The sequence below is a fragment of the Zootoca vivipara genome, chromosome 3, assembly GCF_963506605.1.
Source record: "Zootoca vivipara chromosome 3, rZooViv1.1, whole genome shotgun sequence".
Classification (NCBI taxonomy): domain Eukaryota; kingdom Metazoa; phylum Chordata; class Lepidosauria; order Squamata; family Lacertidae; genus Zootoca; species Zootoca vivipara.
This window is the reverse complement of record NC_083278.1, coordinates 70,057,388-70,070,948: the sequence shown is the minus strand read 5'-3', so window position 1 is coordinate 70,070,948 and position 13,561 is coordinate 70,057,388. Positions and strand designations below refer to the sequence as shown.

Here is a 13,561-nt window from a genome sequence, read left to right as displayed (position 1 = left end):
CATACCTAGAAACGGGGCCGTTGGTAGCCAGAGATGGCTCCTTATAACACAAAAAGCTGCCTTCTACCGAGTCAGATCCTTGGCCCATCTAGTTTAGGCTACTACCGGTATTGCCCACATTGACTGGCAAGCGACTCTCCGGGATTTCAGGCAGGGCCCGACCTTCCCAACCCAACCCGAGGATCGAACCCAAGACCTTCTGAGCTACTTCCACCCCTTCCCCTCATTTAGCCGATCACAATATGGGGCAGGGAGTTGGGGCTCGCTGCTGCGCCGTTCCTCCTGGCAAACTACGTGACGTAGATTCAGTAGGAACCAGCTTCCTTGATGGGGAAAAGCTTCACCTGTTGGATTACTGGTCTCTTGAGCGACCAATAAAGAGCATTGAGCCCTGGGGATAGAAGGGCTAAATTTTAATATTAGGGAGATTTCCCTCCATCTCCCCGCCCGGAAAGAGACAGAAAGGGCGCTCTGGGCGTCGGATCACTTTCAGCCTCTCTAAATTTCAGCCTCATCAGGTTCAAGTTCTCAGCCGGCTGTGGGTCTCTTGTAAAGAATCGTGTGTTTTTGTGGCTCCACAGAAGCGTCGGCGACTGCAGAGATCCCTCCCTCCTTCTCACCCCGCCCCGGCTCCCCAAATCTAACCCTTTTCCAAACTGTTTTACGTTTGTTTTAGGAAGGGTGTGAGCGCTGCTGCAAATCATCTCGGCTTCCAAGTCTCTTGCTGAAAGGGTCCAGGTTGCTTACGCCCGAGCGCCCCTTATCATTTCAATAAATGCCAATTGCAGCCTTGGCGCTGTTATAGCAATGGAGCTACAGACGTCATTGCCTCCTCTTGGACGTGAGATGCGGCCAACCCCTCAGCCCCCTTCTCGCGCTCAAGAAAAACTCTGCAACTTCCAGCCAGGCGCGCAGTCTTTTGCCTAGAGATCCTGGGCACCAGCAGCCCGCTAACAGACGGACCGGAGAGGGATCTGCCAGCCCAGTTCTTTCTCTCTCTCTTCGAGGAGAAAAAGAAGAAACCATGAACTCTACCTTGCAAAAGGGCTTTGCAGAAGCTTCGGGGCAACGGATGGGGAGGGAACCAACCAGCCAACATGTCTTAAAGCAAGACTTGTCGAGCGCGGGGTTCCCTCCTTGGGTCGCCCAGGTTCTCTTGGGGCACCTGCTGCTCATACTGTCTCCACCACCAAAAGCTGGGAATTGGGGTGGGGGTGGGGACCTTAACTTCCAGCCACTTCTGCGGCGAGCCCTCCCCGATTTCGCCTCTCTTTTGCCTTCCGGACTGAACCCCTTTCTTTTAAACCTGCCCCAGAGGGCGAAACAACAGAGATCAAGCTCGCTGCGCAGTTTTGGAGGGTAAGTGTCCGTGAAGAGCGGGGGCGGGCGGGGGGGGGGAGGCGGCGCGGAAAACGCAGCAGCCTCGGAGGGCAGAGCAGGTGGTAGAAAAGCCGCAAAGATTGGCGGGGGCAGGGGGGGGGGAGAGAAAGAGACAGAGAGAAAAAGGAAAAAGTGTGGCAGCTTCTGCCAGAGCAGCGCGTGCGTTTTTTGCATCGAGGCAGCCTGGAGTGGAAAGGGTTACAGAGGCATTTGGGGCAGGTGCGGTGCGGGTGGTGGTGGGGAGACAGCGGGACAGGACGCAGTTCCTGTCCGATTGCTGGGATTCCAGATTCCGTAACCGGGGAGCGCGCGTGCTTAAGAGTCGAGCTGCGAAGCGCCGGCTGCCCGCAACGATTCCTTAAGAGTCCGGCGCAACTTCCTTCGAGGGGACTGGCTCTCTCCTAGGCAGCGTGCTTCGGCGCTCGCAAGCCGAAGGGATCCGGGATCGGAGCTGGGAGGAGCGAGCAGGCTCCTCCCACGCGCCCTACGCCCGATCCGGCTTTTCTGCCCACCGCCCCCCTTCCTCCGGCTGGACGGATCATCTGGTCCCCTCTCCGCCCCCTGGTGTGAATTTCATCCGCTGGGACTCGCGCTCCGCGCACCCCACGCCGCTTCCCAAAGCAAAGCGCCCCCCCTGCAGGCGGCTCGGGCCCCTTGCAGCCCCGTGAGGCTCAGGCTAATAACTCCTCCTCCTCCTCGCTCTCTGCAAGCCCTCCTCACCTTCATTGAGGTTCATTTAGAAACATTTCGCTTTGCACCCCGACCCTAATATATATGTATATTTTAATATATTTAGAAGGACTTCCTACTGCTGTTAAGCAGCATCCCTTAATTTCTAACACCCCCCTCTTCCATGATCAGTTGGCCACTTTCTGAATTTCGCACCTCCACTTACTAGTTGCCCGAGAAAGGCTATAATCTTAATAATAACAGTGATCCGGTGGGGGGTGGGGAGCAGATCCCATAACCAGGCAACCCTCTTTCGACGTGGGGCTGCGCGGATGGGCTTGTGATTTGTAGGATTTCTCCACTTAGACCCTGCCTCCTCCTTGCTCTCCAGCCACTCTAAAGTCTCTCCCCCTCTTTTTAAGCAGCGATTCCTTTCCATCCGCGGCTGTGTGTGTTACGCGCGCGTGTGTCTCGCTTTCTCCCTCCCTGATCTCCCTGGAGAGAGAGAGAGCGAGGGGGGGGGGGAGAGAGGAAACTCCACTCCCAAGCCCCGTCCAGATGTCGAAGAAACGCAAAACCCCCGAGGGTGGAGGATCCGGCCTCCCCGAGGAGGAACCCAAAACCCAGTTGGGGGACAGCGACGAGCAAGGTAGGAGGGGGGCGGAAAGCTGGTTCGCCTGCCAGGGGGAAATATTAGAGTGGGATCCCAGCATAGGAATGCATCTTTGAGCCGATGAGGTCCTCCACCAGCTGCTTGAGTTGGGCTGGCGACTGTCAAATTTAGGCCAGATCCCCTCTAGCCCAGGCTCTTTGATTCCATATATACTTCTATTGTGTGTCTCGGGGTACTGTTGAACTTTTGGGAGTGGAGGGGTGAAAAGGCAGGAGAGGAAACAAAAGGGACGATTGATTGATTGATTGGCTGATCAAGTGATGGGAGGAGGGGCTGCAGGGTGGCTGATCAATCGTTCTTCACTCCCCAGCCCTTTTATTTCAATGGCATATGGTGTGCTTCTTTCTGTATCTCTGGAGCATTGGGAAAATATTATAGGGAGATCAGTATGTTTGGGGGTGTTGTGGGAGTGGGGGTAGCTGGCGACTGGCGTGTGAGAGTGCATTTCTCTGTGGGAAAGACTGGCGGAGGGTCTCCTTCCTTCCTCCTTTGGCAAATCCTCCATCTCTGCCAAGGTGCTAGTTGCAAGATGCCGATTGCTGCAAATATTGTACTTGAATCACACTTGAGAGAAAGTTGTGGTTTTTTCCTATGCTGCATTTCCCCACCCCACTTGTGTGTGGGGAGCTGCCATGCACTTTAGCAGCTGGTGTGGGGAAGCAGATCAGCCCTCCCCTCCTTTGATCTCTTATGCACTTTTGCAGTTGTTTGCTCTTTCAGTTCATCTGCTCGTTTTCTTTCTCTTTGGTGCTTATTCTGCTTTACTGGGGCCTAGGTTACACTCCAAGCCAAGGCACAGCCTCGAAGGTCTCGTCATTACAATGCAGATGAGGGATTGGGGTGTGTTGAGGGGGGGGGGTGTCGGTGGCCCAAGCAATGGTTGTGAAGAGCAAGTTGGAGATTGCGTGTCCCCCATGGACTGTAAATGTGTTTCTGCCCATGGCAGAATTGAGACGGTGCATTTGCCTTTTTGGTAGGTGAAAAACCTGAGACTGGTGCCGAAAGACAAGGAATGCATGTCATCCAATATGGAGTCAGTTGTCCTTGTTCTCAAAATGTTGAGGATCAAAATGCCGCAAAAGCCGATCAAGACTTGGGAGATTCAGTCTCCACCATGGATGTGTTTCTGGGGGGCGATATGATGTGGGTTTTCGACTGTCTTCACTGCATTAAGCACAGTTCTTGGTGTGCTAGCAAACATTTTCACAATGACGCAGTCATGGCGTTCCACCATTTGCTTTGAAGGGGCTTCTGGAGGGTTTTCGTTCTTCCTCTGTATTAGAGTCCTTCAGCATCAAAATTAATGAAAGCCATCCTCCCCAATCCTAAATTATTCGCCTGTGAAAACAAGCCCAGTCACTTGCAGGCAAACCCAAACCTTCTGTGCATGTTTCTATGCAGTTTATTTTCTTTTCAGTTGCTTGGAAGTGAATATTTTGTTTTCAGAAAACCTTCCTTCCTTCATTGAACAGAGACCTGAAAGCTAGATTGCAAGTGAAGTGCCATTTACACTACTGGGTTGCTTGCAGTGAACATGGAAGCTCACGGAGAACACTGGTGCGGTGCAAATGTGACGGTTTAAAAACCACCGCTTGTCAAGGCACCTTGTGTAATGGCGGACAAAAGTACATTATGTTAGCAGCGCCACCTTTATTTGGAAACAAAGTAGAACTGATGAGCATACTTCCTCAGATTTGCAAATTAGCGAGTGATCGCCTAGCCTCTGCTCTGCTCACCTAATTTCCGACTCACTTCCATTGCAGCCTAAGGTATTGAGCACGGTCCAGATTATCTTTTTTAAAGACTCAGTGGCTGCTGGTCCTTTGTAGGCTGGAGGGTTCAAGCTCCAAATGCGTCAGCTCAGCTCTACCTTATGCTGGGCAGTGGTGAAACAAATGTCTGCATGGCACTCAGTGCCAGTGAATGCTACAAATACTCATTTCAGATAAAGCTTGTGCACCTATATTATGTGCATCCACTGCAGATTCATGTACGTTCATTGATACTGTAAAATCATGGAACTAAACTTAGAATGCTTGACTTTCCACACTTATTTTTACATAAGCATTTATAAAAGGCTTTCTTCCCAGTTGACAGGAAAAATAATTATGTTTGCTAATTTTGTGAAAATGTAATTGCATAAACCATTTGAAGTATATAGGAAGCCACAATATCCGAGTGTGTGTGGGGGGTGGTGGTGTTTTCTTTTATATTACCGCTATGGATTATCCTAAAATGATTTGCTGTATTTATACAGAATGTTTGTGTTTTACAGAGACAAAATACTTACTAGGCTCCAACATGCATTACATTGGGATTATTCAACCCAATGAAAGTCTGCCAACAGAAATTTCCAATCTATGTGGGGCATGTTTATCCCTAGTTTTGTTTAATTTAGACAGGTGATATTACCGGTATTTATTAACCCTGCTAGGATTTCTAGAAATTGCAAAAATGCGGTGGGACTGCAAAAACCTTCCTGCTTTGTGTGTAACAACAGGAAAAGAATAGATGAAGGCTGGAGATTGGAGCAACTAATCAAAGCTTTGCTATTGTAATTCTTTACAGTATAGTATATGGTAAATAGAGGATATAATCTGCTAGTGAGCAAATTGACTTTTTCTAAGGACATGTGTGGTTCTTAAGTATCTCTGGCCAACACCACTTAATTCATACATAACACCACAATGAGTTCTCCTCTCCTTGCCTTTTATTATATTAACAAGCCCATGCCGTATAATTTTGACATCCTGAATCCTGCTTTTCTGCATATGCAAAGCAGATGACTGAACGATGGTCTGCTGAATGCTGATGGTGCACACACAGAATCTCACTTAATGTTCTGAGCTGGAGAAGAACAGGATTTGATTCGTAAAAAAGCCAAACATGAAGGATTGGACAAATTTATATACTGAACTAGGGACTGTTTGATGATGAACTTCAATGACATAACTAGTTTATATACATAGAACTTACTACTAGTAAGTGTGTGCTCTGAAGAATCCAAGGAGACTTGGCTAAATATCTGATGTTCAGATATTACTGCTATTTTATTCCTGGATATTTGCAAGTATGAATGATTCTTTCAGCTTAAATATGAGATTAAAAGTAATGTCTGAAATCAGCCATCTATGAGAACAGGAAGGCATTAGCTAAATGAAGCAAATGCTTAAAATGAATGTAGTCTCTACTGCAGCAGGAAAACATTCACTTCTTCAAAAAATGTGCAATATTTGCAATATTTATTTTGTGTATCCTATCCTTCCACTGTCAAAACAGTGCTTGCATCATTATAAAAAAGCAATAAATAAATTCCAATAAAATAATCTTAATGACACATAAAAAGCTGAGACAACTCCAGTGGCAGGATCAGCTGCTAAAATTTCAACCAGGCAAGCAAAAGATGGTCAAAATATAAGAAATGTGGACCAGGTGGTAGCGTAGAGACAAAAGGAACAAAACAGTTTTCCTGAAGATTTCCACAGTTTTGGTGCAATCACACAGAATATGTTATACGTCTCAAACAGTCTTGCGTTTGTTTAGTTGGGATGCAGAAATTGGTGTTTCTATGGTCCTTAAGGCATTTGGGAATTTAAAGGTGTTTACCAGCACCCAAAATTATTCTCAACTGGTAACCAGTGCATTGTTGCAAAATGGTGCAACCGAGCACCCACAAACAGCTGAAACATCTGGAGACTTTTGAAAGGCAGACAGCCTCCTGTAAAGTGTCATATCTAGAATGCAATAAATAAATAAATAAATAAATAAATAAATAAAAAATCAGTTAGCCATCTGATGTTCATCTTATGTCTCCCGTGATGCAGACAACCCCTTACTGCGGTCTTAAGATCAGCATAAATTAAAAAAAATAATGTTGGCGTATTATTATTATTATTATTATTATATTTTAGGGCAGCTTTTGGTTAAAGCATCTCATTTCCATGTAGAATTTGACTAGATGAGTGTAAACAGCATTCCCACGACAGCTTAGTTTGATGGCAGCTCTTGCTTCCTTAACACCCAAATTTCTGGAAGCATTCACATAGGTCCAGATGTCCAAGGGCTGAGCAGTTCCTGGGCCGATCATGTTGTATGTGGGATTCTCTTAGGCACCTCATCTGCCTCTGTTCCATGCAGGGGATCCTGCCTGTGGTGTTAAGGATGCAGCAAAGTCGGAGGTCTCTGGCTGCAGGCATAAACCAAGCTCTAACACATACTGTATTTTTCGCTCCACAAGACGCACCTGACCATAGGACGCACTTAGTTTTCAGAGGAGGAAAGGGGGAAAGCCCTGTTTTTGGGGGGATCAGCTCACAGTTGTGCAGCTTCTTTTGCAAAGAGGAAAAGCCCCATTTTTTAAAGGATCAGCTCAAAGTTGTTGAGTTTACTTTGCAAAGGGAAAAATCCTGTTCAACTCACAGTTCTGCAGCTTCTGATAATCTAATCAGCCAGATAATCCAATCAGCCAGTCACATGTTGCTGGGGAAACAAACAGCCTCCCTCTGCAGAACATTCAACAATGGTGGCCTGGGCAAGGGGGCCGCTGGAAGGGAGCTAGCTTCCCTTATCTCCCTCCCCGATCTCTTGCAATCAGCTGCTGAGCAGCTTCCTCTTTCCCTCTTGTTAGTCTTTAGCTCTTTCTAAAAAAAAGCAGGATCTGCTTTTTGCCCCTGGGCAATTCGGCTCCAGGGACCACACATTCGCTCCATAAGACGCACAGACATTTCCCCTTACTTTTTAGGAGGAAAAAAGTGCCTCTTATGGAACAAAAAATATGGTAACGGTGGGCTTCTGAGGGCTGAAGTGGATGTGGCGCTATGTGTGCATAGGTTTTTTTTTTATAAAGCAAATAGAAGCTGCTGAGGGAGACTGATTATTACTGGGATCAGGAAACAGCTTTCTTGGGTAGTCTGGAGCCACTAGTGTACTCTAGTTTCCTGGAAGGTGTGTTGCTGTTGCCAGGAGGGGTAGTTGTTGCTGTGCAAATGCACTGGCAATGTTGCCTGACTTTGCTGGTGTGGTTGCACCACACCACCCTTCCCTGGAATCAGCATAGTGGCTCCATATCTTCCAGTGAGCTACTTCTGCTGGGATCACAGCAAGGGAGGGGGAGATTAACGTTTTTCCTTGCCTCCTGTTGTCTATACAAAAGACAACATCAATTGTTGTAACATCATTGTTGTCTATACAATTTGCACTGTAAGGAAATCTGCCCCCCCCATTTTTAGTTAGTTTTTTTTAAAATATCTCCCCTCATTTGATGCCACTGGGGGATTCCCACTCCAGAGTAAATATGAAAATGGGCTTTCTTCGTGTTAGCAATAGAGAAAGAGAGCATTGTACTTTTCCCAACTTGCAGTCAGCTCTGGTTGCATTATTCACCAGCCTCCGCCGGAAGCTCTGTCTACATTTTTCAAAATATGTTAAATGCAGAAATGCATTTAATGCCACATCTAGTTTGAACCTGACTTTCCCCTCCCCTTTCTCATAATACAGGAAAGTATTACCGTATGAGCACCTGAAACTTGTATGGCTTTAAAAAGGGATTAGAGACAGATTCATGGAGGGTACGGCTATCAATGGGCACTAATCATGATGGCTGTGTTCTTCCTCCACTGTTCTTTCATATTGGTGTGGTGTTGAAAGCCAGTGTGTAATGGTTAGAGTGCTGGGCTATGACCTGGGAGATCAGGTTTCAAATCCCCACTCGGCCAGGAAGCTCACTCACTGTGTGACCTGCTCAGAAGCAAGTCCTATTAAATTCAGTGGAGCTTACTCCCAGGTAAGTGTGGTTAGGGTTGCAGCCTTGTTCTGGATCTAACCCATGGTGTGACTGCAGCTGCGCCTTTTGGCTTGTGAGAGGGTGCAGTTGTTTGTTCTAACCCGTTGACAAAAGGGCAGAATAACTAAAATATTCCATGGCTAACTGAGCATAACAGTGCTTTTTTTCTGGGGGGGAAGCAGGGTTACGCATACCCCTAAGCATTTTGTGAATCTAAGTTTGGCCTCATTGAGGGGCAGTATTTCAATATTAGTAGGAAAATGAAAGTACCCCTAAACATTTTAAGGAAAAAAAGCACTGTGCATAACTATTGGTTTAGTAGCATGTTTATTCATAATGAGACTTATCTTGCCATTGATTCTTTCTCCTTGATTTTCAAAACAGTTTGCCTTATTTGTATAACAGTAGCTGGTTGAGTTCTGTTATATCCTGCAAGTTATCAAAATAGTGCCAATTGTTCTTGGTAATGTAAAACTACGAAGAACACAGACAGTATTTGAATGTTGTGATAGTGGTGAATGCAGCTATGAATATTTATCACTAGCCTTTTAGATGAACAAGAGCAATTTACATTTCACCGGTGAGGGTTGTAGTTTTCAGTCTGGACTCAGGTAACTGAATGTTCTTAGAGACCTCATTTTTAAAGCAATCTTTAACAACAGATCCCAGGAGTAGATTGAGAGGAAGAGTGCAGTAGCCAGATTTGCAAGTCTGCTTTGGAACTGGGCAAGACATTCAGCAGTAAGGGATCAGCAGCCTTGAACTTGGCAGTCTAGAAATTTTGCACTGGATTGCCAATAAACCAAAAGCCTAAAATCTGTGTTTGGAAGAAATCATACAGCTTTGAATGAACATTTTATGCAGCATCCTGCTGGGGTTGGGTGGGGCTTATGGTGTACTGTACAAGATAGGAAAAAGTAGTGTTGCAGATACAGTAAAGCATTGGTTTTGATTCCCACCCCCTCTTCACCTTCCTGTATCTAAAATGTTGCCAAGCAGTGTTCTTCTTTGCTTCCTCCCTGCCTTCCTTTTCATCACTAGCATTTTAAATTCACCTCTCACCAATAGAACTATTACTATTGTTATCATTATTATTTTACTATTCTTATTTAAAGCAGCGACAACAGTCCAACAAGTTAAGAGCAGGCAAAAACAACACAAAATAATTTTTTTCTGACATAAAGGTATAACCAGTTACAGCAGCAAAATAGTATCCCATAAATGCTTGGAAAAATATTGAAGCTGGCATCGGAATGTCAGCAATGTTGCTGCCAGTCATACTTCTGTGGGGAGGGAATTCTCCAAGAAGGCTTCTGGTGGTGGGACAATGAAAATATTATCCCTGAGGTGCTAGATGCAAGGATTGAGGCAGGCATCCTGTTTATTGCACCCTAACTCCTGGGCTAAACCTCTTCACATCTTTAGGCCAAGATCTTTATTCTCTAAAAAAAACCTTTGGGTCACTGAATAAAGAGAATGGGGTTGCTCTCCTTGACTTTGCAATTCTGCAATGGATTCGTATTGTTGCTTTTAACATACAGTAGTGTTGATTTTGTTGCTTTATGTAGTCTCTAAGCCATTTCAGGGCTTAGTACATGGGACACATCATTCTTTCTAACTGTATTAATAAACAGGCTGTGAGGGTTCTTCGTTGAAGTGTATTCACTAAGGTGAATTCAAGCAGAGTGAGCCTATAATTTGAATAAACTACAGAATGAGTCTTTGGAACACTTCTGTGTCTTGTTTCTCTTAAACCTCTGTCTACAGTGCCCACTGCCTTTCCCACAAATTGCTTTTAAGTTCTTCATAACAGGAATTATATCACATTTTGTCCGAGACTTACCTTATTTGACTTTTTCCTTCTTCCATTTCATTCTGAGGAAAGGAGCTGAGTCACTGAGAGGCGAACCTAGCAGCTATTGAATAAGACACAATGCTTCAAAATCTGGGGGTTCTAGATAACTGTCTGTTTTGAAGCATTGGGAACTCAACTTTTTTTATGAGTCGGCATATTATTTGGTTTAATTGATATGTATTTGTATAATTTGAAATATTGGAAATAATTGATGTGATATAATTGTGTTTTAATTGGAAAATTAATAAATAGATTATTTATAAAATGAATAAGACACAAGCACAGATAATACTAATGTGTAAGCAGGAGTAGCGCTTACAGTTTTGCCACTTCACGTTTTTGGAAAATAATGAAATGTGCCTAAACTGAGATTGTTACGGCTTTGAATATAAAATGTGCTTAAGGCCCAACATTGAGCTACTCACCCCCTATTGTCTGTTGCTTCTGAAAGTATATTGAGAGCATCCTTTTTTGTGCTCTGTTTTCCATGGAGGCGCAGGTTGCAGCCACAGCTAAAGTGGCATTTTTCCATCTCCGCCGTATCAAGCAGTTGGTCCCTTACCTCTCTCGCCCTGATCTGGCCACAGTGATCCATGCGACGGTCACCTCCAGGCTTGATTATTGTAACTCGCTCTACGCGGGGCTGCCTTTGAAACTGACCCAGAAACTCCAGCGGGTGCAGAATGCCGCAGCAAGGCTCCTTACAGGGTCCCGGCCGTGGGGTCACATTCATCCAGTGCTTTACCAGCTGCACTGGCTCCCGGTGGAGTACAGGATGAGGTTTAAGGTGCTGGTTTTGACCTTTAAAGCCCTATGCGGCTTGGGACCCTTGTACCCACAGGACCGCCTCTCCTGGTATGCCCCGCGGAGGACCTTAAGGTCCACAAACAACAATATCCTGGAGATCCCGAGCCATAAGGTGGCTAGATTGGCCTCTACTAGGGCCAGGGCCTTCTCAGTATTGGCCCCAACTTGGTGGAACGCTCTTTCCCAGGAGACCAGGGCCCTGTGGGATTTGTCATCTTTCCGCAGGGCCTGCAAGACAGAGCTGTTCCGCCTGGCCTTTGGGCTGGACTTAGTCTGACCCCCTGTGTTTTTCCTCCCTCATGGTTTGGATTTATGGACTACTTAAAATGAGGCTGCATTTTAAATTTTAATATTGTATTTTAATCTGTATTTTAATTAATTGCTTTTTATGTTTTATTGTAATTTTATTGGTGTTAGCCGCCCTGAGCCCGGTTTTGACTGGGGAGGGCAGGGTATAAATAAAATATTATTATTATTATTATTATTATTATTATTATTATTATTATTAACTGTAAACTGTTTTCTGACATACGGTACAGTCAAATACAAATTCAGTGTTACCAGACCTCCAAGTGTCACTATTTTCCAGGGACAGTCCCGGATTTACAGAAGCTGCCCTGGTTTCTGATTTCATTCCAGAATGTCCCACTCTTCCTTAGGATGTCCCTAGTTTCACTGGAGAAATGTTGGAGTGTATGGAGTTCTATGTCCCCTGAGCCAAGGAGAGAAGTAACTATACAACCTTTAGAAGAACTCTGAAGGCAGTCCTGCGTAGGGAAGGTTTTAAAAAAATGTTTAATGTTTTATTATGTTTTTATATATGTTGGAAGTCAACCTGAGTGGCAGGGGCAACCCAGTGAGATGGATCGGGTATACATAATAAAATAATTGTTGTTGTTGTTGTTGTTGTTGTTGTTGTTGTTGTTATTGTTGTTATTGCTGTTATTGAATAGTACGTCCCTATTTTCATCAGAGAAATGTTGGAGGGTATGTATTACTTCGTAGGTTTGGGAAATGGGATTTGATTTATGAAATAGAATTTGGTCTTCAACCAGTTGGCCTGGACCGCTACCAGGCCGCAACCTGATCTAAAGTGCCTCAGAACAGCAGCACTACCGCCATAAATGTACATGGTTAAGGATGGAACTTGGTTCTGAAAAGGCTGAAGATTACAGGTTTAGGTGAGCAAAATAGCAAATTAGGATGTGGAGAGAAAATGGGGGGGGGGGCAAACAACATATGCCACCTGGTGAGGTGTCAATGTCAGAACATTTTTTTAATGCTTAGAACTATTTTTTTCCAAACTGCTCTAGAAAAACTATATTGAGAAAACTAGGACAACGAAGAACTCATAGAATCATAGAATTGTAGAGGTGAAAGGGACCACGAGGGTCCTCTCTAGTGCAACCCCTTGAAATGCAGGAATCTTTTTGCCCAACGTGGGGCTCAGAATTAAGACCCTCAGAACTACCTAGAAAAGAAAAGCACAGTGACTGCTGGCTGGGATTAGGGACAAGAACATTATTGACATATTGCTGTACCTCGGCCTTTGGTTTATTTTGTCTGCAAAAATGTCTTTAGCACCAATATGAAGAAAAATGTCACGGTGACAAACAGCATAAAATCAACAATTAAATTGCATCCATAAAACCAATGAATACAGGACAAATCTGTAGATCAAATTAAGACATCAACATACCTGGATCAGCTCTCGGGGCAAGGCGAGATGAGCAGCTGTGGACCAGGTTCCCTGAAAGGCTGACTTCTCCTCCAATGCCTAGTAAGGGTGTTAAGATCAACCAATGAAACCTGGTTGGTCTTGTCAGTTACCACAGCCTAATGGTTATGGAGGTGGGCTTTTTCACTGGTGGCCCTGGTGTTGAATGCACGCCCTACTGAAATACCAGAGCTCTCACCTGTATTGTCATTCTGCTGGCTTTGAAGACGCATTGGTTTTCACAGGCATTCCTTTGATCTCTCTACCTCGGTCCTTCAAAATTGCTGTTTCTTTTTTTAATGGGATTGTTTTATTCGTATTTTAAATATGGACATTTATGTTTAATGCTTTGCCTTTTATACTTGTAAAACCACCTATAGAAGCCTGTTTTGCCATTTCTATAAATTGTTTAGTATTAGTAATAATGATAACAGGTGAGTTTTAGGTGGGTGTCTAAATGCCAATACTGTAGGTGCCTGCCAGACAAGGCCGGCTCTAGGGGTAGTCTCGGTGGCGTGGGGCGCCAGGGCGCCGGGCTGGCAGGAGGGCGCTGTGCAACGAAGCCATGCTGCGCCCACCCACCGGGGCGGGGGCGCCGGAGCAATCTCCGTGCCACGGCGCCAGGGCGCCCGACCGGCTTGAGACGGCCCTGCTGCCGGATGTTCATTAGATACACGT

The 13,561-nt window shown here is 45.3% G+C and overlaps 1 protein-coding gene across 4 annotated transcripts in view; it reads left to right on the top strand.

Annotated features, from left to right (window-relative positions):
* Positions 1 to 628: 628 nt before the first annotated feature.
* PDE10A (phosphodiesterase 10A) overlaps positions 629 to 13,561 on the top strand; it is a 188,943-nt gene continuing 176,010 nt past the window's right edge. The window contains exon 1 of one of the 4 annotated variants that reach the window (XM_035108583.2): positions 629 to 1,359. Coding sequence is in view for 2 of the 4 variants with exons in the window: in XM_035108580.2 (XP_034964471.2) it covers positions 2,608 to 2,698 (91 nt within the window). In the remaining 2 variants the exon portion in view is untranslated. Of the gene's footprint in view, positions 1,360 to 1,396; positions 2,699 to 13,561 lie in introns of those variants that run through there. The other 3 variants (XM_060272809.1, XM_035108580.2, XM_035108582.2) reach the window with 3 other exon arrangements.